At 47.6% G+C, this 25,156-nt stretch overlaps 1 protein-coding gene across 6 annotated transcripts in view; it reads left to right on the top strand.

Moving 5' to 3' along the window:
* HEXA (hexosaminidase subunit alpha) overlaps positions 1-24,584 on the top strand; it is a 31,387-nt gene extending 6,803 nt beyond the window's left edge. For 2 of the 6 annotated variants that reach the window (XM_036907800.2, XM_036907802.2), the window contains 13 exons: positions 14,768-14,860; positions 15,757-15,822; positions 17,016-17,062; positions 17,565-17,675; positions 18,533-18,634; positions 19,111-19,243; positions 19,823-20,003; positions 20,932-21,018; positions 21,289-21,361; positions 22,063-22,246; positions 22,450-22,540; positions 23,151-23,255; positions 24,349-24,584. In XM_036907800.2, coding sequence (XP_036763695.2) covers positions 14,768-14,860; positions 15,757-15,822; positions 17,016-17,062; positions 17,565-17,675; positions 18,533-18,634; positions 19,111-19,243; positions 19,823-20,003; positions 20,932-21,018; positions 21,289-21,361; positions 22,063-22,246; positions 22,450-22,540; positions 23,151-23,255; positions 24,349-24,412 — 1,337 coding nt within the window. In that variant the 3' untranslated portion in view covers positions 24,413-24,584. Of the gene's footprint in view, positions 1-14,767; positions 15,006-15,756; positions 15,823-16,623; positions 16,718-17,015; positions 17,063-17,564; positions 17,676-18,532; positions 18,635-19,110; positions 19,244-19,822; positions 20,004-20,931; positions 21,019-21,288; positions 21,362-22,062; positions 22,247-22,449; positions 22,541-23,150; positions 23,256-24,348 lie in introns of all 6 variants that reach the window. The other 4 variants (XM_057488955.1, XM_057488954.1, XM_036907801.2 and 1 more) reach the window with 4 other exon arrangements.
* Positions 24,585-25,156: the final 572 nt, after the last annotated feature.

The raw sequence follows: 25,156 nt of genomic DNA, 5'->3' as shown, positions 1-25,156 counted from the left end.
TTTCCTCTGCTATCGGGAACAAGACAGGGATGCCCACTCTCCCCACTGTTATTCAACATAGTACTGGAGGTCCTAGCCATGGCAATCAGACAAAACAAAGAAATACAAGGAATCCGGATTGGTAAAGAAGTCAAACTGTCACTATTTGCGCATGACATGATATTGTATATAAAAAACCCTGAAGATTTCACTCCAAAACTACTAGAACTAATATCGGAATTCAGCAAAGTTGCAGGATACAAAATTAATACACAGACATCTGTGGCTTTCCTATACACTAACAATGAACCAACAGAAAGAGAAATCAGGAAAACAATTCCATTCACAATTGCATCAAAAAGAATAAAATACCTAGGAATAAACCTAACCAAGGAAGTGAAAGACCTATACCTGAAAACTACAAGACACTCTTAAGAGAAATTAAAGAGGACACTAACAAATGGAAACTCATCCCATGCTCTTGGCTAAAAAGAATTAATACTGTCAAAATGGCCATCCTGCCTAAAGCAATCTACAGATTCAATGCAATCCCTATCAAATTACCAGCAGCATTCTTCAATGAACTGGAACAAATAATTCAAAAATTCATATGGAACCACAAAAGACCCCGAAGAACCAAAGCATTCCCGAGAAGGAAGAATAAAGTGGGGGGGATCTTGCTCCCCAACTTCAAGCTCTACTACAAAGCCACAGTAATCAAGACAATTTGGTACTGGCACAAGAACAGACTCACAGACCTGTGGAACAGAATAGAGACACCAGGCGTTAACCCAAACATACATGGTCAATTAATATACAATAAAGGAGCCATGGACATACAATGGGGAAATGACAGCCTCTTCAACAGTTGGTGTTGGCAAAACTGGACAGCTACATGTAAGAGAATGAAACTGGATCATTGTCTAACCCCATACACAAAAGTAAATTCAAAATGGATAAAAGACCTGAATGTAAGTCATGAAACCATAAAACTCTTAGAAAAAAACATAGGCAAAAATCTCTTGAACATAAACGTGAGAGACTTCTTCATGAACATATCTTCCCAGGCAAGGGAAACAAAAGCAAAAATGAACAAGTGGGACTATATCAAGCTGAAAAGCTTCTGTACAGCAAAGGACACCATCAATAGAACAAAAAGGCATCCTACAGTATGGGAGAATATATTCATAAATGACAGATCCGATAGAGGGTTGATACCCAAAATATATAAAGAGCTCATGCACCTCAACAAACAAAAATCAAATAATCCAGTTAAAAAATGGGCAGAGGAGCTGAACAAACAGTTCTCCAAAGAAGAAATTCAGATGGCCAACAGGTACATGAAAAGATGCTCCACATCGGTAGTCAGCAGAGAAATGCAAATGAAAACCACAGTGAGATATCACCTCACACCAGTAAGGATGGCCACCATCCAAAAGACAAACAACAACAAATGTTGGCGAGGATGTGGAGAAAGGGGAACCCTCCTACACTGCTGGTGGGAATGTAAGCTAGTTCAACCATTGTGGAAAGCAGTATGGAGGTTCCTCAAAAAACTAAAAATAGAAATACCATTTGACTCAGGAATCCCACTCCTAGGAATTTACCCTAAGAATGCAGGAGCCCAGTTTGAAAAAGACAGATGTACCCCTATGTTTATCGCAGCACTATTTACAATAGCCAAGAAATGGAAGCAACCTAAGTGTCCATCAGTAGATGAATGGATAAAGAAGAAGTGGTACATATACACAATGGAATATTATTCAGCCATAAGAAGAAAACAAATCCTACCATTTGCAACAACATGGATGGAGCTAGAGGGTATTATGTTCAGTGAAATAAGCCAGGCAGAGAAAAACAAGTACCAAATGATTTCACTCATATGTGGAGTATAAGAACAAAGAAAAAACTAAAGGAACAGAACAGCAGCAGAATCACAGAACCCAAGAATGGACTAACAGTTACCAAAGGGAAAGGGAGTGGGGAGGATGGGTGAGAAGGGAGGGATGTGGGGGGGAAGAAAGGGGGCTTTACGATTAGCCTGTATAATGTGAGGGGGGCACGGGGAGGGCTGTGCAACACAGAGAATACAAGTAGTGATTCTACAGCATCTTACTACGCTGATGGACAGTGACTGTGATGGGGTTTGAGGGGTGGACTTGGTGAAGGGTGGAACCTAGTAAACATAATGTTCCTCATGTAATTGTAGATTAATGATACCAAAAAAAAAAGTTCAAAAATAAATAAATTTAAATAGCTAACGTTGCTATCAGCTGCTGTACTGGACAGTATAGTTCTAGAGCATATAAAAGAAGAAAGCTTCCAAATTCTTTGATGAAGTAATATAAAATTGAGAAGTCTAATAAAGATTGAATTTTTAAAAAACCGATAGATCAATTTCATTTCTAAAAAGTTGATGCAAAATCCATGAATTAAATGGGCAAACAGAAGCTAGTATCACTTTAAAGCCATATTATATAAAGGCCATCTAGAGTTTATTTCCAGTATTACAGATAGTTCAGAAAAAGGAAATTTAATGTAATTTATTATATAAAGAGTAGTAAGTACTATAAGGGAGGGAGAAAGGGGGGAAGAACTTGGATTGTTCTTTTTGGAAACCCCAAAAAATCCACTGAAAATTTATTCAAATGATAAAAATTTAGAAAGCTATCTGGATATAAAATCCATGTAAAGAGAGCAATAACCATCATATGTACAAATTAGCACCAGTTAGAGAAAGTGATGGCAAAGAATCCAATTCTATCATAGCAACAATAACAATAACAGGTAAAATTTCTAAGAAAAATTGTGCAAGATCTAGCTGAAGAAAACGTTATAATCTCCTAAGGGACAGAGTAGGGAAACTTGAGTAAATGAAAAGGGATGTCACATGCTTGGATAAGTCATGAATGTAGCTGATCATGTAGAAAAATTAAAAAACAAGAATGGCCAGGAAAATTTCGACCATTGAACATAAAGTTAAATAAATTCAAATAGTTTTATACTAGCACATAAATAGTTCAGTGTATTGGAGCAGAAAGTTCAAATAATGGACCCAAAGGTATATGGGAATATAGGCTCTGATAAATGCATCGTTTCAAAACAACTGAAAAGGAAGAATATTTAGTACATGGTGTCGAGCCATATTGAAAAAAATCTAGAAAAAAAGTGTTGCATCAGGCATACCTGACATCCTAGGCCAAAATGAATTCCAAGTAGATGAAAGACTAAGTGAAAAAAAACAAATGGTTAGGAAAATCAAGGAGGTCTCCTGGTTAGGAGAAGGCCTAGCTAAGCATGCCACAAAATATAACAGTCATGAAAACTCAACTGTAAAAATCCTTTATGACAGAAGCACAGTCAAAAGACATATTACCTAGGAAAAATGTAAGTACAAGTGAGTATATCCCAAAGGACCGAGTTCTGTACAGTATGAGTGGCTTTTAGAGACTGTTCGAGAACAGATCGATAACACGCTAGAAAAATGGGCAAAAGGCCATACAAGCAGCTCATAAATTCACGAGGAGATGTGCAACCTTCTTTATAATTTGAAAAATGTAAATTAGCACTTCACTGAGATGCTTATTTTCATCAGATTGACTAAGATTAAAAGCTTGGAGGGAAAAGAAAAGTGTGAGGCCAGAGCTGCCGTTCTCTCCCACCTTCCTCCTCCCACTGCCCCACCTCCAGACAGAAGAGGGAAGCGAGGCCTTGCAGGTTTTTGCCGATTGATACCTTCTTTTTCCATTTGTTTTTAGCAGCGGGTGTGGGTTTTCCCCTTACAGCTTACAGCGGGTGTGCTGTTGGTTTCCTAGCCTGTTAAGGGTTTAAACTTCAGTCCTTTTCCTGTTGATTGTAAAGAAGGAAAGGAAGTTTACTGCCCAAACAATACTTGTTTAGAAATTAAAGAGTTTACTGTTAAGTTTCTGCATTTTCTTAAATTTCCTCTGCTAGCCCTGGAAATAACTGATAAGAATAGAGTCAGTGTGCATCATCAAGAGGTTTAACCACTCGGATTAGGAGCTTTCTCTCACTTTTGGGGGGCCACGGACAACAAGGTCAGCGAAAGAGGGGGAGTTAGGTCTGTAGGGATGAGAGAGATGTCTGTGTGAAAGGCTCTGTGATCTGCCTCAAGGTTTACGGGTCTCTGGTCCCTTGTAATAGAGAAGTGGATTTGCTTTCCTTCTCTATTCCTGACTGTAGTGAATAAGACCCATTATTGAGACAGGAACTTCTCTTTTTCATTTCCTTTGTTTCTGTTTTAAGCTTCTGTTATTACTTACACTTCCTGGCCGTGCACTTAATCCTGACCCCTCCCCAGTGGCGGTGTGCTGATTGTGTCCACATCTTGAGGTTGATGGGGGTTGGGATATGGAGTAGAGCTCTTCCCTGTGGAAGTGTACACTCAGATGCAGGAAGTTTGGTCACTTTTCAGCTAGGGTGTCAGTAAGCAGCCTCCCCTTCTTTTGTAACGCTTTGGGATGAGAACAGGGGGATGGCTTACCAGGTATACTGTGTCCTAGGTGAAGAATATAGCTACTGTCCATTTCAGCTTTGTCCTGGTAGTAACTAGCACTAGGACCACGCATCAGTGGCTTTGGTCTTTCGACTAGGACGACAGTCCTGATTGGGGGCAGAGTCCGAGGTCCAAGCTCGCATCCCTTATATGTGGGAGGGCCGGCCTGTTTGCCACCCCGGTCGGGCACACAGTGGAGCCTCCAGGCTCCTGTAGGAAGCTCATGGAAAGCCCTCAGGGAAGCTACGCCCGTGGTGTGGTCATCCCACAAAGCACCCTGCCCGTGGGCTCCTCTGGTCAAGTGGCAAAAACCTGACCTTTTAGGAAAAGGGAACCAAGACATGGAAGGAAACTAGCATTTATTGACTGTCTGGCACTTGCTGTATGTTATGCCCTTTAATTCTCATGATAGCTCTTGAAGTTGGTGCTATCCCCGTTTTTCAGAACAGAGACTCACAGAGGCTAAGTAACATGTTTAGGGTGACACAGCCAGTTGTAGAGCAGAAATTTCAGTCGGGTTTGTTTGTCCACAAAGATTTTCCTCTTTTCACTGTGCAATCTTGGGGATTCTACTATTCATAAATATTAATAACAATTAGCGATTTGGGAAACTACTGGCCTCTGGTAGACTTAAGCACCAGTCACACTTTAGTGTCATTTACTTAAAGTAGTAACTTACAACGTCTAATTGCTTAATCATTAGCACTCAAATTATGTGTGTTTTGATCCCCAGCTCATAGTCAGCAGATTCCTGGCTGGCTTCCTTCCATCCATCCTTATTACAAGTAGTATTTATTAAGAACCTATAATTCGTCAGTAGTGCTAGTCCAAAGAATATTAATTGAACTGTCCTTGCCCTTGAAGAACGGACAGTCCCTGAAAATGGGAATACAGACATATGGTAAAGTGTGATTTTTGCTGATAATTGAAGTACAAGGTGCTATGGGAACACCCGACCCAGATTCACGTGTGTGTTGAGCCAAGAGGAGGGTTCGTTTTGAGAAGGCTGCTGTAAAGAGCTGTCTCATCAGATCTGAAAGTAGGTGGGGATGAAGGTAGTAATGTACATAGTAAGAACTGCATGTGGGAAAGGCCTTCAGGAAAAAAGCCTCCATACCCTATTCAAGAAACACAAGGTCACTATGGCTGAAGCACACCGCTCTAGGATGGGTCAGCAGGTTCTGAAAGCTAGAGAGGCCGTAGACTCTAGGTCATGAAGCGACCTAGTAAGCCCTGGTAAGGGATGTGAACTCTATCCTAAGGTCAGGGAAGGCCAATAAAAGCCATTCAACAGGATAAGTGATGTGACTAACCTGGGGATCGGTGGGGAGCAGGACTAGAGGCAGGAAACCCAGTTAAAAGGCTGTCACAGTGGTCTAGGTAAGAGATAATAGTGGCTGAAATAGGTTGGTGGCTGTAGGGACAGAGAAAACTAGAAAGATGGAAGAGAAATTCAGGAGGTGGGATGTCTGAAAGCAGAGGGTTATGATGGAGAGGGAGGTGCTGAGGATGACTCCAGATTTATGATTTAGCAGGTTGGATGTATTCTGCAGCCATTCACAAAGCTAGGGAAAATAGTAGGAGAGGAGGGGAAGGGAGGGAGGGAAGGAGTAAAAAAGAGAGAGAGAGAGAGACGAAGTGAGTGATTAAGAGATTAGAGACAGGGTGAGAGAAGTTTGATTTGGGGCCTGTTGAGTGTGAGGTGTCTCACATCTAGCCGTTGGCTACATGGTGCTGAAGGTTGAGAGAATGAAGTGAAGCAAGAAGGGGACAAGAAGGCCCAAAAGGTGACTCTGGGAGGGTGTTGAGAAGGAGGAGGAGGATGTCGTTGGATAACTACTGAGCCAGAAGGTGGGTTAGTTCTTCCTGTGGAGTTGCAGTCACCTGGGACGGTAGCCAGCCTCGTCACAGAGAGGAAGGGTCGGGGCCGAGATCCAGTCTTGGGTAAATAAAGAGGTGACCGGGAAGTTGCAGAGTGCAGGGTCAAGGAGAGGCGCAGGATGTTACAGCTGAATGTCAGAGAAGAGAGGGTAGCAGCCTGGAAGCAGCCCCGGAATACGAGGAGGAGCTGCCTCTCACAGCAAGTGTAGGGCAAGTAGTGCTACTGGGGAGAGCCAGGCTGCAGTTTAGCAGGAGGTAGAAGAGACCGAGGATGTTAGCAGTGGAACAAGGTGCCAGGGGGCTTGTGGGGGTGGGTGATGTGCAGTGCAGGAGTGTTGGCGGAGGAGAGAAAACATTTATAGGAATGGGAGTGTGGGTCCAGAAATGAGCAGATTCCTTTATATATTGGGCAGAGTGACAAAAGATGATGGCCGTGTGACATGGTAGAATTCCCTGATTATAAGACTGCCACGATAATAAGTTCCAGAGACAAGAGTTTTACAAAACACTCACACACATAAGAATATAGCATATAATAAAGGAAGCATTTCTCATCAAAAGTGAAAAAATGTATTAGTTAAAAAATATGTAGGGATGACTGTTTATGGAAGTTATCTCTTGAGATGTAGAAGTACAGGGAGATGTTGTCTTTCCATTTAGGGTAGGGAGAACAGGTTAAGTTTTTAAAGTAAGGGAAAAAAGAAAACCTTTAACTACAACTTTGACAAAAGAAGATGGAAGGAGGAATGTTCAAGATTCATCTATGGGCTGTATAGCTTGTACTTCCAAGTAGGTATTAGTGTTGTCAGGCAGCTGTGTCTGGGAAGATCTCTCCCTGGGCACTAGGTGAAACCTCAACCCTGGGTGGGGGAGGGTTGGCTCTGAACGAGAAAGAATTCTCTGGCAGGTTGAATGAGTGTAGGTAAGGAAGGAATTCATTCAAGTGAGAGCAGCAGGGAATTGCAGCGGTTTTGCAGGCAGCAGAGAGCAAGGAAGAGCAGAGAGAGGAAAGGGAAGCTCACTGAATTCCTGCTCGGCCCAGGGCAGATCCCTTGCCAACTCCTAAAGCCAGGGTCACCTGGTGTCCAGTGTCCGCTTGGATCTGCACAGGGCGGAAACTAAGCCCTCACCACCCCAGCATTTGGGGGAGCCGCAGAGCACTGGATGGAGTGAGATTATCTTCTGAGAACTTCCCCAAAAGCAAGGAAAGGAGATTTTCAAGCCGGCTCTAAAGAGCATGATCTTACAGCTGCTGCCCTGAGTCATACAGGCGATGGGAACTTGCAAGCCCAAACCAGAGCTCTCAGTAGCCCCTCCCTACTTATCCGGAGTAGGACAGAGAGAGTAAAAATTTGCACTTTAAGTCTAGGAAATTGAGTGAAATAGTGAAGTAACAAAAGATGCTTGCAGAGACAAAAAAACAATAACTTGAGCAGAGAGAAGTCTTTATTTAAGGTGAAACATACACACTTGAAGAAAGGGGAGTGTGGGTAACCTCAGGAGGAGGTGTGCTTAAGGGCTTAGGATTCTGTCTTTTAAGGCTTTCAAGAGTGGGGCAATGGGTTGGTGGGGTGTGTAGGCTTGACATGTGGTCTCACGATGTCTCTTTCTGAGGAGAGACATCATGTCACCATCCACAGTCAGTCTTATACATATTCTGTAAGATAAACTTAACAGAGGAATTTCTTGATCCTGTTCCCCTCTAAGATAGTGATTACCCTCAAGTAGTGGGGACATATCATTTAGGACTGCTTGCCCCACCTTAAAATAGGGTAGGTTATTTGCTGATTACCAAAGAATATGTTAGGACCTTACCTCCTGACTCCCTGGTTTTTAAAATAGAAGCTTAGCCTTAAGATGGGGTCCCTCCTGTTCATACCATACTCTCTATATCTCAGCATTTTTCATCACAGTCAGGAGAAGTTAGTCGTGATGCTTGTCCCAGGTCCCTGCCCTGCCTCATTAGCAGTCTCTGGAGGGTGAAAGGTCTTGGGGCTCGTGGGAGGAGGCATCATGGCCCAGACCGAATGCAGCAGCGCTATGGAGAGGCCCCACGCTGAGGGCAGCTGGGCGCTCTGTGGGTTCTCATCCCACTTTACTGGGATGAGAAGTGTGACAATAGTGGCCCACTGCTTCCTTTAGCCACACTTTTGCATCAGCTGTTTCCAGGCTTGGAGTACCTTTTCCCCTCTTGGTAGCCTGACCAACACCAACTCAGGGGTTAAAGTCCTACTCAGAGGTCCCCTCCAACATTAAGCCGTCCCTCCTTCCTGAAGGCGGCTGTGATACCTACCGTAGCCCTTATTACACTGTTTTGTACTTGTCTGTATTTGCGTCTCCCACTGGACTGTGAGCTCCTCAAGGGCAGGGACCCAGGGCTTGGTTTGCCTTTGAACTACTCCAGCACCTAGCCCAGTTCCTGATGCACAGTAGATGCTCAGTGTATCTTCTTTGGAATGAGGAAATGAGTGGGCAATGAATGATTTCAAGGGCTTTCATTAGGCTAAATATGGGGAGGGGAAGCCTGGATGTGACATATATAAAGGTGGGAATGGAGGGGAACAGTTAGCATGGAAAACCAGTGTTGGCACCAGCCTAGGAGAGTGCTAGGACATAGCGTGCAGAGTAGACCTGAGAGAGTAGAAAGGTGCCAGATGCTGGGGTGACTGTCCTAGGTTCCACGCTTGAAGCCAAACCAAATGCTACTTTATAACCAAAATGAATGTGCTGCTAAGATTGTGTGAAACACACTGATATGAAGGAAATGTTTTGATTCAGGGAGGAGCAGGGTGTGCGGAGGGAGAGGCAATTGTGCACTGAGGTAAAGACATAGTCTCTGGGTACCCTGAGGCAGAAATGAGTTCTCCCTTCCAGAGAAGCAGAAAGACCTGAATCTTTGGATTTATGGACCCAGGGGTCTTCAGAGCAGTGTCTGAAAAGGCACTTTCTGTATGCCTGGGTATCATCTTACCATTCCCCACCTGTCCCAGGACCTGAGAACACCAGGTTTGGATGTATAAAAGTAATCTCTACATTAACTGGTTGCCAGGTAAGCCTGATTATCATGTAGCACAATCATTATGCATACATTTTTAAAATTCTAGCATCATTCATTTTTTCAGCAAACATTTATTGAATGACTACCGTGTGTCAGGCCCTGGGAATACAAAGATACTGAGATTGGTCCCCTGTGAGTTGAGGAACTCACAGCCTCTGTGAGGAGGTAGACAAATAGCATATATTAAGATGCATCGAATGAAAAATGTATGTATACATTGCATTATGGTCACATAGGAAAGTCTCTCAGGACCAAGGGTGCAGGAAGGACAGGAAAGTTTTATAAAAGGAAAACCAGAGTTGTTTCTTAATCAGGTAAGATGTGGAGGCAATGCAAAGTTTGTTTCCTCTGGAGAAAATGTGGGGTTTTCAGAGTTCTGTAAAGAGCCCATTGTGCTACTACGAGGGTTCCTGCACAGGAGCTGAGAAAGACAAGGCAAAGCTGGAGTTCTCACAGTCATGCAGTGGATTCTGGGCTTTTCTCCTGAAAGCTGTGGGGAACCATTGTACGACGTTGTCATAATCTGATTTTCATTTTAAAAGATCACAGAGGATAGTAGATTGAAATGGGGGTATATATATAGGGGGCAGGGAGAGCAACTGGGGGATTTTTTTATAGTCATCCAGGTGAGAATTTATGGGAGACTGAATTAAGGCTTTGACCCAATGGCGGTGGGAAGATGGTGATGGTGATAAGAGATGATAAGTAGTTCTAAGACATCTTTGGATCTTTCTTTTTTACTGTTAAAATCTCAGTGCTTAGCATAGTGTTTGACACACAGTAGACAGTCAGTGAATACTCTGACTGAATGCACTTGTGATCCACTCAAAAGATGGGAGAAGGATGTTTCTGGTCTGGGTGAATTAGTGGAGTGAAGGGTTAGTTCAGTTTTGTATTTGGGATTCAGGGTACTTTTGAGACATCTGAGTAAGGGGTGTATGAGTCCAGAGCCCCAGAAGAAGAGTTGGCACGGAAAGGTAGATTTGAGAGCCATCAGTATTCTGTGGGGAGTTGATGGCATCCAGGGTGTAAGTGAGGAGAAGAAGGGAAGCCTGGGGCCCGGGAGGCCCTGGGGCACACCGGCCTGCAGGGTTAAGGAAGAGCGTGCGTGAGGAGTCGGAAGGAAAACCGACGAAGAGCAGTGCCTCCTCAGTCGGGGGTGTGATTTCAAGAAGGTCAGGGATGTCCGATACTACCAGGCGGTCCTGGAAGTGGGTTGTCACTAGAATATCACCTCTGTGACAGGGATATTTGTCTGTTTTGATCACTGCTATACCCTTGGCACTTAGAACAGTCTGGCACTGAGTAAGCCCTCAGTAAATAACAGTTAAATAAATGAATGAACAAATTGAAAAGAATCCCTTGAGTTTAGTCACTGAACCACAGGACCTTGGTGAAGGCATTTTCAGAGGAGTGGCAGAGGAGGAAGTCAGGTTATAGTGGACTGAGGAGCAGACGGGTTGTCAAGAAGTGGCTACATGGAGCGGACCGAGGATGACCAACTCCATGAGCACTTAGGTGCCGGGCCCGAGCCAAGCGCTTTACCTGCATTGACTCATTTTATCTTCCCAATAGCCCAAAAAGGTAGGTACTCTGAGGTCCCCATTTTACAGATGAGGAGACTGCAGCTCAGAGAGGAAAAATAACTTGCCTATAGGTTACCACAGCCAGAAAGTGTCAGAACCAAGATTTGGGCCCAGATCTGTCTGCCTTTGAGGTTCAGCATCTAGCTGCTCAGGCTACATTTCCTCTAGAGTTTCTTTGTGACCGGAAGGAGAGAGAGGGACTGAAGTGACATGGAGTTGAGAACAGGCAGACTTGTAATTATTTTAATAGTGATGGGGAAGAATCAGCAGAAAGAAATAATTTGAAGACTTTGGGGAAAAGGGAAATAATTGATACAGGAGGAACCTGGGGAGAAATCCAGGCACAGGTGAAAGGAAACCCCTTCCACCAAGGTAGGAGGAGAAGGTAAAGACCAGGCGTGTGTTGCGGGTATTTTTGTCAGGAAGGAGAGGGGAAGGTAGAGATGGATGGGAGTCCTCTTCTGATTTGTCTGCCGAGAGTAAAGGAGTTTGTGGCAAGTTACAGACTTGAAGAAGGTGGTACAAGTTTGAAATAGCTATTGCATAGAACAGAAAAAAAGCAGTGGTGGAGGTAGGTGTCAGGGCAGCATCAAGGGCCCAGCCAAGCTGAGAGACCATGATGTCACAGGGGCCCAGTCCCACGGATACATGATTTTGCCCCTTCCCGCCGGTAGGGTGCGGCAGCCAGGATTAGGGGCACAGAAGGCAGATGTTAGACTGACTTAGGGCTGAGGGTTTTGCATCAGAAGAAAAAGACAGATGGTTGAGAGTATTGGCTAGATTGTGTCTGAGGTGATGGGTCACCCCTTCCGGGTGAGCAGGGAAGGAAGTGAAGATGGGAGAGGACTGAGAACAGAAAGGCAACGGAAGGGTCGTAGCGCCCCGCGAAGGCTTGACCGCAGGACCCTGGCATTCAAGGAGGCTCAGGGTTCCACATCCAGAGCTGGCCTGTCTGTGATGAATAAGGCTGATTTATGCCAAAAGGGGGCACAAGGGAGGGTTCTGAAGAGGGATGCCGAAGATAACTTCTGTTTTTTTGTGTGTGGTAAACACTTCTGTGCTGTTTTCCATTTTACAATTTCTTCAACTTTTTAAACTAAAAAAAAAAACTTCAGTGAACCCAAAGGACAGAGCAGGTTTATGTGAAAGCGGGGAAGTAGGAGCTGCGGAGATGGGTCACGGAGCGGGACCCTAGAGTGTTTGGAGTCTGTGGGACCACGAAATGTCAGCTCTGAGGGGAGGCGGGCGCCAGCCCCACCCTGCCATTGTTTACGGGGGAGGAAATGGGAGCCCCGAGGGTTTGGCAGCAGCAGAACCAGAACCAGAACCGTCCTTTCCTGATTTCCCGCTCAGTGCTGTTTTCCTTGCTGCTTCCTGAGCACTTGCGGCTGCCAGTTGCCTGCTGTCCCCCCAGGCTCGTGAGCTGCCCCTGAGACTGCCGGCTGCGCAGGCTGCCTGCCACACCCGGCTTCCCAGACCTCAGCACGCCCCAGTGCAGGGGCGCGAGCAGAGGCCGCTGGCCTGTCCTATTTCCTGCTCCCTTCAGAGGAACAGCTTGGAGGTGGAAAACCTGATGAAAGCCTATTTACAACCTTTGCTTGACCCAGTGTCCCTCCTGCTTTGCCAGCTCTCAGATCGCCGCCTCCCCCGACCTCCCCCCTCATAGCTTGTTTAAGTAGCAGCGATGACTCTGTATCTTCTCTCTCAGCCCAAACCCAGATGAGTCATTGGGGGCACTTAGGGCAGAGATTCTTCCCCATAAGGTTGGTGGCAGGGGGTGGAGGGATGAGCCCTTCAATTAGGGTCATTGTCCTAGGGAAAAAAATCCTTTCTTTCTCATCAGATCATCAAAGGAGTCTGTGACTGTCCCCACAAAAGACTGTGAATTTAGAGAATGGAGTTGCAGGTGTGTTTTAGGAAAACAAAAATATAATAGCCACAACAAGCAGTAGATGTTTTCTTGTCTTCCAAGTAATAGTTAAGTAAATCTGGTAATCAGGCAGCCTCTCCTGCCATCAGGACGGTGAATTGCGTCTTGATAGCTGTGATTTCTCCTCAGTGTGGTAGGTTGATGTCCAGGGGATTAACGTTTAAGCTCAGGAGTTTTGCCCTCACTTGGATGGCCGCCTGGGTGGTCGTGCGCATGAGCCCTCTGCACAGTGACTTCAGGGCGCCGTGACTGTGAGGTCGTTGGAGGGGGCCGGGATGCAAGGGATGAGGGCTATTCTCTTACAGGGTGTTCACTCTTGCCCCTCAGTTAAGTCCTCCTTGGTCTTTGCCGTTTATGGAGGCGGCTGGCTGCGGCAGGAGCTCGTGATGGCCCTAGAGAGCCTGCTTTGAGAGTGGTCTCTGCTCTGAACGTCTGGCTTTCCTTCTGTGTTGTGGGGATGAGTTCTCAGGGTTTAGAATGGAGATGTGAGTTGCCTGGCCCAGAATGGTCTCGAATTCCCTTCTCTCTGCAGGGTTTAGGCGGATATTCGGGTGTGGAGACAGGGTGTTTACAGAGAAGGGAAAGACAGTGTTTGTTCATGTTGGTAGGAAAGGGCTTGCTTCTCAGCAGACCCGAGAGCTGAGATGTAGCCATGTGGGGGTGCTCAGGTTTGAGCACGCTCCCTTGAGATGGTTCAAGGCTCTTGAGTTCCTTCTGCCTGAGATGGATAATACACGGGGTTCCAGTTTGTTACTGAATTCTGTCTCTCTGCCTTCTGCCAGGCCATCCTATGCCTGACTGTGTGGTTCCCTAGGAAGTCATGGATGCTGTGGTGCCAGCAGGAATGCTGCGGTTCTAGAAAAGGATGGAGAAAGGGAGTTCACTGAGGTTCAGGCTTGGGGCAGAACAATCAAAACTATCCCAAAGGTCATGGAGAAGAACCAGTAGGAGGGTGGGAAGAGGTGTGCATTAGTGTTTTGGCTTTAGCTTTCTTTCTGCGTGGACTGGATCTGTAGAACTACATTACATATGTTGGCTCAGAGCGGGTGGCTGTCCACTGTTGGCAGAAGTCTACCTTGGTCAGAGAATCTATTTTGGAAGAGGAGGGAAGGAAGTAGAATGGGTTGGTGACCATGTGCCTTCACTGGGGCACCAGCTGGATCGTTCCAGGCCTCCTGTGAGTAAGAGATCCTCCTATCATCGCTTCATAGCTCCTGGGCTTTGTCCACTGGGGCCCTCGAGCAGTGCTACTTCAAGTGCCAGTCTGCAGTGAGATGAGAAGCATATGTACTGGAGGTAAAACTGTTTCTTCATCAAGAAGACCTTGTTATGAAAAAAATGTTAGAACTAAACATTGTGTTTGTCCTGACGCAACTGAGTCGCATTCCAGCATTGGGTACGCTTCCTACCCACTGGCCAGCCAATAACACATTGTGCAAACCAGCAGGTAAGGTGGAGACCACACCTGGAGTGGCAATGCTGTAGAGCTGCTTCTAGTTCAGGAGCAGTTGTTGAGGTCTTGGAATCATGTGCTTGGGCTGTACCAAGCCAGAAATACACAAAGAGCTGCCACCATATCATTCAGACATGGGTTGGGGTGGGCTACTGGGGAGAAAGGGAAGCACAACGAAAATGAAAAGGTTGAACAATGACGAGGCAGTGCCTGGGCCAGGGGGCAATGCCCTCTCCTCTCCTCCTCTCCCCACAGACATGCACGCTGAAGGGAGAGCCAGGAACCTTCCTGTAGGGCCTTGGTTTTACCTGTTGCTTCTGGTGGCAAACCAGCCACACTGAGTTTATTTTCCTTGTCCTTGCAGGAAAAAAGAGTACATTGGAGAAGAATTCATTGGTTGTCCTTGTGGTCACTCCTGGATGTGACCAGCTTCCTTCTTTGGAGTCGGTGGAGAATTGTAAGTACCACACTGTTCGCTGTTCTAGAAGAGCCAGCACTTGTCTGGAGCTATACCTGATGGCCTGGCCTAAGTTGCCGATGGTGGGCCTGGAGCCCTCTGTGACTTAGAGACCAAGGTCACCAAGTACTGAGAGCCACGGAAGGTGAGTTTTCGTATGCACTCTAACCAGTGTCTGAGGGTTGACTGTACAGCATCACAGTGGCTGTTCACTGACTCCCCGGGACACTTGCCATCTGGACTGAACATCATAACATTGTCATTCTAGGAATTAGTACATTCTGCTGGTTTTTTCTAAGAGATCCTACACTGGGAAGAGAAGGAGTCTTTGATAATGTGCACTGAGATGAAGCCAAGTCATTAGTCCTGTGACTGCCGCTTGTCTTCCCTGAGCAGTGGCATCTGGGGACTCCTCAGGTTCCAAAGCCAAAATTCAAGTCTTAGCTTCTCCCTCACATTCGTGGATGAAGGAGCTGAAGCCTGGAGACGTAGGGAAAGGAAAGTGATTACAAAGGCTTCAGAAACTTTGTAACCAGGACACAGCCCTCCTAGCACCCCTGTCCCTGGGTACTTTCAGCTAAGGGCTGTCAGGAGTTTGTGTCTTGTTGGGGAACCTGACCCACAGGGATGGTGGTGCTTTGCAGGGGACTGTACTCCAGCCCGAACCTCATCACACATTATGTTCCAGGTCCTGCACAGCCACCGCTCACCACCCACCCACTCAGGCCCACGGCCTGGCTGACCTGTAGCTGCTCTGCTCTGGGGATGCCTCCTCTTTGAATGAAAAAAAAAGTTGGTTCTGCTGTTTTGTAATCCAAGGACTTAAACAGAACATGTGACCTGGATTCTGAGAGTAGAAATTCCTAATCAAAATGGGGTTATTTCTGTCATTTCAGACACCCTGACCATAAATGATGAGCAATGTTTCCTCCACTCTGAGACTGTCTGGGGTGCTCTCCGAGGTAACACGGTGGGGCTGATGCTGTGGGAAGGTCGGCATGGGTGGTGTGGGAGGACAGATCTGGGGCCCAGCGAGCACCCCCCCTTTAGGGAACTTTCTTTATGGAGACCAGCTGGAATGCTTCCCGTCTCCCTGAAGGGAGTGCTGTCTTTACAGCTGTCCCCAGAAGTTGGGTGCCAACAGGGCACAGGCAGCTGGGGAGAGGGGCCGAGTCTGCCAAAACACAGCCTATTCTGCTTTTGCTAAAGACGTAGAAATTGGAAAGGTTATTTAAAAAGGAAAACTATATCAAAAGAAGCAGAAAATGTCAAAGAACAGGGAACTAGTAGTAAAATATGAAGAACCATATTATTTTGGAAGCAGATTAGCTGAGAGGGCTGTGCTCTTCCAGTTGATTTACTGAAATGTATATATTTGGTCCCTAGATACAGACTTAGCCAGGTCCCCCTGCTACCTTTGGTAAAAGCCCTGCTGCTGAATGGGAGGGAGATTCCCGCAGAGGTCCCAACCTAGTTTTGGTTTGTCTTCACTCACTTGCGCCTGCGCTGCCCTTCCCTGTGTTTTGGGGAGCCAGCATGCTGACTCCCCTTCTGCCCTCTTGGACTTTCTTTCGTGCAGGTGCTCCTGCATAGTCTGATTGAGGGAAGGGGAAATCTGGGATTCCAGAATGCTGGGCATCAGCATCAGAGTGGAGAGAAGCCAAGTATGCTAGAAGTCTGCCTCAGCATAGGTGCTGAGTGACTACTGAGAACTCACAGATTCTCTCATTCTGAAAATCTAGACCTCTGGAAATCCTCCAGAGGGCTTCTGCTGGGTTTCCAGAAGTGGGCCTTGGCTGTTGGAGGACATAGAAAGCTCTGGACTCACACATCTTGGCTTCTCTTCTTAATATTCTTGTGAGTTCAAGGCTTAGGATATGGATAAGAGGTATGTGGGGTTGTGAGAGTTAGTGTGTTGTTAGGAGGGGCACTGAAACCCCTTACACTGCCACTCCCAGAATAGAATACAGAGAAAAAATAGATACCTGGCTTCCTAGTATCCCCTTTTCATGAGGTTGAGAATCATCGAGACTATACTTCATCCACTTTCACTGGGTGCTAAGCATTATCCTCTGCTACACTGGGAACATTGCAAATGGGTGCATCTCTTCTCCCACCTCTGAAGTCTTTACTCTGCCTCTCTACTTCCCCATAGGTCTAGAGACTTTTAGCCAGCTTGTTTGGAGATCTCCTGTGGGCATGGTGAGTGTCGGCCTTCAAAAAGGGCCCCTTGGAAGTTTCTGGGATTTAAATGGTGAGAGTTGAGAGACCTAGAATTATCTCATTTTGCTTTAGACAGAGCCCTGGTGGCTTGCAGTGGCCCCAACAACAGTATACAAGGAGCTATGTGGGAGGAACTGATTTGGTAAATTTGTCTTTTGGAATCACTGTTATTTAGTACTTTTGAGGTGTTACTTAGTAATGACCTTGAGACCACCTTGCTTTGAAGAAAAAAAACCGTCAGTGCAAATGCAGAGTCCATAGGCTGAGTGGTGTGGGGGACAGCCCTATGTGGACAGTCACTTTCTGGATAGGTGCCTGCTTACAGTCATTGTGGTAGCGGTGTGGGGCATCTGGGGAGATAGCTACCCCAGCAGTCACAGGTCGGCTTTTCCAGGATCTCGGGAGACTTTTCTTCATCTCCTTCCACCCCAACAGTGAGTTCCCTTTAAATCCTGACATGGTCAATGTTTGTTCTGCACAGTATTTGATCAACAAGACGGAGATTGAGGACTTTCCCCGCTTCCCCCACCGGGGCTTGTTGTTGGATACCTCTCGCCATTACCTGCCACTGGCTAGCATCCTGGACACTCTGGTACCCAGGCCTTAAGGCCTTCTTTGCCCTCAGGTCCTGGGGTAATGGGGTAAGGGATAGACCAAGTACTGTGTCCCTAAATAGTTACAGGAAGAACAGATGGATTTTAGGAGCTCCTAGGAAAAAATGTGTAAGATTACCTGGTCTAAGAGAAAAATAGTAAGAGTGATTTAAGTGTACCCCCTTGGCTACCATGGATCTATGTCCAGGCCGCCTCAGGGGTGCAGAAGGTAGTGTGCGGAATTAGCTGCTTTGAAAGAGCAGAGCTGACTTTAGTTTCGTTAAGACAAGGTTGTAGGAAAGAGATGTTGGGTTTGATGGGCCATCTTATCTGACACCTGCTGATCCAACTTGTGTGACTACCTTTTCCTTTGCTCCTCTAGTGGAACCAAAGGAGTAGACACATCCATAAATCTTGGCATCTGAGGTTTATGGGTTATGGGGCTGCTGAATACACAACAGACATCACAGTTTATATAAACACTATTCAGACAACCCAAAACAAATGGGAGGAGGAAGTGTCCGAATTCAGGGTATTGTGGGGCTTCTGGAAGACTCCAGGCACCACACAGCTGCAGCCCTCCTCTCAATGTGGCCAGAAGTCATCTCAAAAGTGACTTCTGTCAGCCGTCTTTGGATGTGTCCTGGGAAAAGAAGAAATGTGCTGGGTCTTCCCTCCAAGCCAGGCACTTCCTGATGGGAAGGGTTGATAGAGACTCTATAAACACTTACCAGGAAGCTCGGGCAGGGTTAGCGTACGAAGATGTGTGGAGTAGCCTGCCAGCCTGCCCACCTTCCCAAGCTTGAGGCTGACACTGGGAGAGCTGGGATGGTTCACACTGTGCTCTGATCTACAGGATGTCATGGCCTATAATAAATTCAATGTGTTCCACTGGCATCTGGTCGATGACCCTTCTTTCCCATATGAGAGCTTCAGTTTTCCAGAGCTTACCAGAAAGGTATGTCTCAATTTTTCCCAGACCAAGTTTAGGGTATATGTCTGAGTCTGGCCATAGCCCTGCTGATAAGGACACCAACTCTCATCCTAACCAGCCAGTTTTAGGGACACACTGGCATAGGGGACAGGCACTGGATTTAGGGTGAACCTGAACCTGAGTTCAAGTCCAAGCTTTGCTGTTAATTTGCTCTGTGATATTCAGGGCATAATCTGTTCTGGTCTCATTTTCTTTTTGTTTATTTATTTATATTCTGTTAGATAGGCATAATACTTACCTTGCTCATCTCACTGGCTTATAACACTCAGATAAAACAATAGATGTGACAGTTTGTTGGAAATTACAATAAAGTTACTTGAAGATAATCCCTGATACCAAAGAGCATGGCTAGAGTCAGTGTCCTGGAGGGTATTTTGAATACCCTCTACTCTGCCTGCCTTCAGGAAATGAGATCTTGAAGGGTGTCTTGTGCCTTTCAGGGGTCCTACAACCCTGCCACCCACATCTACACACTGCAAGATGTGAAGAAGGTTATTGAATATGCACGGCTTCGGGGTATCCGTGTGTTGGCAGAGTTTGACACTCCTGGCCACACTTTGTCCTGGGGACCAGGTAAGAATAATGCCAGGGGTTGGAGGGAGTCTGCTGACCCCCCTCAGTGGGGCTTCAGGATCTTGGTCCTTGGAAGAATGTTTTCCATCAGCTCCTTCCCCTGGGAATTTGGATAGGCAGAACTTACTTTGGGCAAAGGAGACCACTTCTTACTAATAAAATATGGGTAAATTCTTCTCAGATGTCCTTGTTTTAGTGATGCCCTTGCAGGTTATCCCCTAGAGTGAAGGAGAGATTTTGCCAGTCTGGCTGGATCAGGCTTCCTCTGCTTTCTGAAGGAGAGAGAAGCCTTTGGGAGCAGGGTGACCCCTGCTGGAAGCAGCGTGTCAAGGCAAGAATGTGTGCGCTGCCGGTTGCCTGGCTGTAACCCAGCCTCTGATTGCGGATGTATTTGTATTTGATTGTGACTAAACATTCATGATTACCAGTGTCTGTAAGGGCCTGGTATTCCTGCCTGTGTGTGTGTAATGTTTATGTACACAATTATCTTACTTTGTGCAACTTAAGTGTCCTTACGTATAAGACTGTGCGTGGGAGTCTGTATTTGTGACACTTCTGTGGGCTTCTCTATTGGCTTAGGTGTCCCTGGATTATTGACTCCTTGCTACTCTGGGTCTCAGCCCTCTGGCATCTTTGGACCAGTGAATCCCATTCTCAACAGTACCTATGAGTTCATGAGCTCATTCTTCTTGGAGGTCAGCTCTGTCTTCCCAGATTTTTATCTTCACCTTGGAGGAGATGAAGTTGATTTCTCCTGCTGGTAAGAGCCCTTTGTTCTTCCCATGCTGGCCCGATGAATTGTTTACTTAGAACAGGGCTAGCCTCTGAGAGGCTGCCTTTCTCAGGTGCTCCTCAGGAGCTAACCTCTGAGACAACAATCTTTCTCAATCCCAAGACTCAGGTTTGGGCCTTTCTTCTCTACCTACGGAGAGGCCTGCCTGATTTTGGCAAAGCTTTGAGTGTGAAACTTTCCCTTCCTCCTGTCATATCCTTGAGATATGGAAAAACCAGCTCTGGGAACATAATTGTCTTGGGAAAATGCAGGATAAGGAAAATAATCCCTGCCTTTGAAGGCTAAAAATAGGTGGGTTGAAGAATTAACCCACAGATGACTTTGAGACTAATATCTGATAGTGTCTAGTTAGTATTAAATTGGAAGGTCTAAATCCTTAAATCTACTTAGTTCAAAAGAGGTTGAAGGGCTTCTTGAGGAGTGGGCTCTTAAACCGGATCTGGGGAAATAGTCTGGCTTATTTGAGATGTGAAGGAGGGGAAAACCAGACCAGGAGGAAATGTGAGCAAAACGTAGACATTGTGGGACAAGGGAGCTGCAGTGGGCGACAGACAGCAATGCTTGTGTCCAACCGGGATAAAGAATAAGTACTAACAGAAAAACAGAATATGCCTGGGGTAAAGGGTTGGAAAGGGAACCAGAATCCCGTGTGCCAGAGCCCCAAGCCGAGACCGCAGAGGCACGTGTGGAAGTCCAGAGATCCGTTTGCGTTCTCTGTGAGAGTTTAAACTTAAAACTCTTCAGGTCCAGGCTCATCCTTTCTCGGCCTCTGAGTTCTTCTGTGAACAGTTTTTCAGTGAAAAAAAGAAGTTGTGAGATGCCAGGTAACTAATCCCCAAGCTTTGGGCTTTAACGATGTTGAAAGAATTAATCTTCATTTTCTCTTGGGACTCAGGAAGTCCAACCCAGACATCCAGGCCTTTATGAAGCAGAAGGGCTTCGGCGGTGACTTCAAGCAGCTGGAATCCTTCTACATCCAGACGTGAGAAAGGAAGGAGGGTGGGCAGGGTCCCTTGGGGTCACCTGGTGTGGGGTCCTCACTTTCAGAACCAGGGTCCAGCCCTGCTTGGCCTCTCTCTGGGTCCCTGAAGGAGTCCTTGGTCCATCCTTCCAGGTTTGGAGGAGGCAGTTCCCAGGTGGGGGAGCACTGCTCAGTCAGGAATGGGCCCCTAGCCAGGCTCAACCCCTAGAGCACTGGCACCAACAGCCTAGAGCCGATCTGAACTAAGCAGACACTTTCTTTGTTCCCCAGGCTGCTGGACATTGTCTCTGCCTATGGCAAGGGCTATGTGGTGTGGCAGGAGGTGTTTGATAATAAAGTAAAGGTGAGCCAGGGCAGAGAGAGGTGCCTCCCTCTGGTCTCCCAGCCCCTTCCCTGACTGCATGGAGTGATCCTCCTGTTTGGGGTTAGTTTTTAATGTCCAGAACACTGGAGGCAAGCTCTTGTCCTCTAGAAAGGTCACAGAGGCCTGAGCCCTGGGTGTGGGTGTCGGAGCCTCTGTCTTTCCTCACTAGCGACCGATCAAGAGTTACTTCTGCAGTTAGGTTACTTGGGATCCCTGAGATTGGTATGATGGGTTGGGATCCCGCGTCTGGGAGCATGGCCGTCTTCTCCTTTACTGCTGCTCAGTAAGATCCCAGCTTCCCGCCACATGCGGAGGTTCCGCAGGAACCTTATCCGTGCTCAGAAACACCTGGGGGCTCTTGGACATGGTAGCTTCTTATGAGTCTCCTGGGCCCCTCTGCCAGCCGCCCTTGGTTCACAGCCAGTGTTACTCTGTCAGTGTGGACAGGGAGGCTACCGAGGACTTAGGGAGGCAGCAACAGGGAGTTCTCCTAGGGCCTCCGGAATCTTTGGCCTCCGCACTGGATTAGGAGCTCAGTGGTTAGCGATCAGAAAGAAATACTTTGCTGCTGGGGAGCACAGGGGGGCGCACACTCCTTGGCTTGGGTTGCTTGCAGAAGAAGGTAGCCCTTGGACACCCCTCAGCTACTGCCATTACTGTCACTTGACCTTCTGTGGCAGGTTCGGCCGGATACAATCATCCAGGTATGGCGACAAAAGATACCAGTAAACTATTGGAATGAGCTGCACCAGATCACCAGCGCTGGCTTCCGGGCCCTGCTCTCTGCTCCCTGGTATCTGAACTGGATAAGTTACGGCCCTGACTGGAAGAATGCCTACATGGTGGAGCCCCTGGCCTTTGAAGGTGAAAGCAGGGGGCTCTCCTTGCTGACCAGAAGAGGCTGTGCTGGGACACGGGGCCGGGTGCAGGAGGGTCTGGCCTAGACAGTTCCGCTTAGGAGATGAAATGTCCTATCCAGGAATAGGGCCGCATGGGAAAGTGTTGAGGGGAACCCTAGAGGAACCCACCAGCACCACCAGCAGCCTGCTGTTGCTTGTTTCCCTCAGGTAGCCCTGAGCAGAAGGCTCTCGTCATCGGCGGTGAGGCCTGTATGTGGGGGGAGTATGTGGACAGCACCAACCTGGCCCCCAGACTCTGGTAAGGGCTTTCTGAGGCTGTGGAGGTTGGATGCTGTGGGCATGGGCTCTCGCTTGCAGACTCAGTGCCCTCCAGATGCCCCCAGATTGGTGCCCTCCTTCCGGGCCTGAGAGAAGGGGCACCTCCCACCCGGCTCCAACAGCCATTAGGTATGTGGGACAGAGACTGTTGTCCCACATCACAGATAAGATAACAAGACCCGCAGAGCACAGACGACTTGCTCAGGAACCCACACTGGTGTCCGTGATTCCTGTCAAGACTTCCTGTGCTGTTTCCTTGGCGACCTTCCTGAGCCCGGCTGGGTGTGTAGATTTTATATCTCGAGAACCCCTGCTGCTGCGGCTACTGTCAGTAACAGTTCACGCTGCCTCTGAGACTTACTCTGGTTCCCATATCTTGGGAGAGGAGGAGAGTGGGATCATTATCCACATTTTAATGAAGATGAGCTGGGCCCCAGAAGTCCCTAGGAGCCCTCCAGCCAAGCTGTCGCTCTAAATAACCTTGACCATGAACTAGTCCAAGGCACCTAAACAAGAGGCAGTAGCCTGTGAGTGTCCAGCACCCTGGCAGGGAATGGAGGCCCCACCTGGCACATGTCCCCTTCTTCCAGGCCCAGAGCAGGGGCTGTTGCTGAGAGGCTGTGGAGCAACAAGTCAGTGACTAACCTGGACTCTGCCTATAAACGTTTGGCAGATTTCCGCTGTGAGCTGCTGAGGTAAGCAAGCTGTGGGACCTTCCCAAGAGGGTGGGCAGGTCAGAGCCCTGGGGCCCCTTACTGATAGGAGAAGAGCAAACATTTACAGAGGCTTACAGTGTCGCAAGCACTGTTCTCAGCCTTTTACAGGTATTACTTCATTGAATCGTCACCACAACCCTACAAGGTAGGTTTGATCCCCCCTTTTAGAGGTAGGCAACAGAGGCACAGAGAAGTTAAGTAACTTGCCCAAAGTCACTAAAACCAGGGTTTCGAGCAGGCCGACTTCAGAGTTCGTGCTCTTAGCCACTGCCATGATCTGTCGGCTTCCGTGACACCTGTGCCCCCATTGGGGCTGAACCTGTGTAAGCGGCTTCCGTGACACCTGTGCCCCCATTGGGGCTGAACCTGTGTAAGACAGTCATTTCCCTGAACCCTACATTGAGTAGGTCTTGAGAACCTGGGGGACACGGCCTAGTGCACAGCTGAGAGAGCCAGTCATGGTGGGTCTAAGTCTCAACTGCCTGTGATTCATTGGGCCACTTTGCACTAGTTCCTTACCATCTCTAAGCGTGTTGCTCATTTGGGTGATAAAGGAGGTATGCCTAGAAGTCTGCTAAGGAGACTGGCCGGGTCCTGGAACTTGTGAGGCTGAGACCCAAGGGCGGGATGTCATGCCCACACCCTGGGCATGGACTGCACAGTGTCTCAGTCCCCCACCACCTCTCCATGTAGAGCACTTTAGCCACTGAAAGGGGGCTCAGTGGGCCAAGAGCACCCCTCAGGCATGACCTGTTTTTTAAAGGGACTGAGCAGTTTGGGGCTGGGGTGCAGAGACAGGCAAGTGAGAAATAGGGAGGTGGTCCCCAAAGTTCCTGGGTACCTGGGGCACCTATTCAGGACCTGGGTTCTTGCCAGTGTGCGGCCCACCCCGAATGAGGATCTCTGGACGTGAGATCCCTGAGAGCTTTTGGTGTACGGTGGCAGTTTGAGATCCACTGAAATCGGGGAAGAAGGGTAACTGTTGGCTGTGGCGGAGACGGTGTTGCTCGTGCCTGACACCAGCCCCTTTCCTGAGTGGCTCATCTCACCGTTTCTTCATGTCCTCTTGCAGGCGAGGTGTCCAGGCCCAGCCTCTCAATGTGGGCTACTGTGAACGGGAGTTTGAACAGACCTGAGCAAGCAGCCCCATGCACTGAGGAGGGTGCTGGCCCTAGGACAGTGGTAGTGGGGCCAAGCCTCCATTGCATCCCGGCCGGAGGGTGGAGCCCCTTGCCCACGTGTCCCTGTGCTTGGAGAAGGAGGTTGGTGCTGGTGCCCAATAAAGAGTGACTTGGCATTTTTCTATAATGAGCCTGGATTACCTGTGCCAAAACAAGTGAGTGGCTTTGGGCAGGGGAGTTGCCAGGACTGGCCTGCTGCTCCTGAGAGGGATAGGGCCCAGCAGGCCCAGCCAGGTTGGGCTCAGTGTCTGCCCCTGCAGGGATCTCCTAAGTTGAGGGCTGGGAACGGAACATGTAACCCTTATAGAGCTTATGAGTTATGTGCCACCTCTCCCACCCACCAGCCGTAGTCCAGACACATCCCCCTGTCCTCAGCCTGGTCACTTCTTTCCAAGGGGAAGTCACTTAAAACCCCAAGCCTCCTGTAGATGGCAGAAGACATAGGGAGCCCAAAGAAGCTTTGGGCAGTGGGAAGGGCTCTGGCCCCGATCTGGGATGGAATAGTTCCTCTACTGCGCACACTCACACACCTCCTCCCCTAGTGCTTTGGGTTTCTTATTACTTTAGTTTCATGCAACTGTTTTTTTAAATATTATTGAACATATATAGTGGTCTTGGCACTGTGGTAAGGTGTTGAATCGAAGGACTCAGTCCCTGGTCAACTCCTCCAAATGCCAGCAACTCCCACCCATTTGTAGC

This window comes from Manis pentadactyla, chromosome 11 (genome assembly GCF_030020395.1).
Source record: "Manis pentadactyla isolate mManPen7 chromosome 11, mManPen7.hap1, whole genome shotgun sequence".
NCBI classification, from domain to species: domain Eukaryota; kingdom Metazoa; phylum Chordata; class Mammalia; order Pholidota; family Manidae; genus Manis; species Manis pentadactyla.
This window is presented reverse-complemented; position numbering and strand designations above follow the sequence as displayed.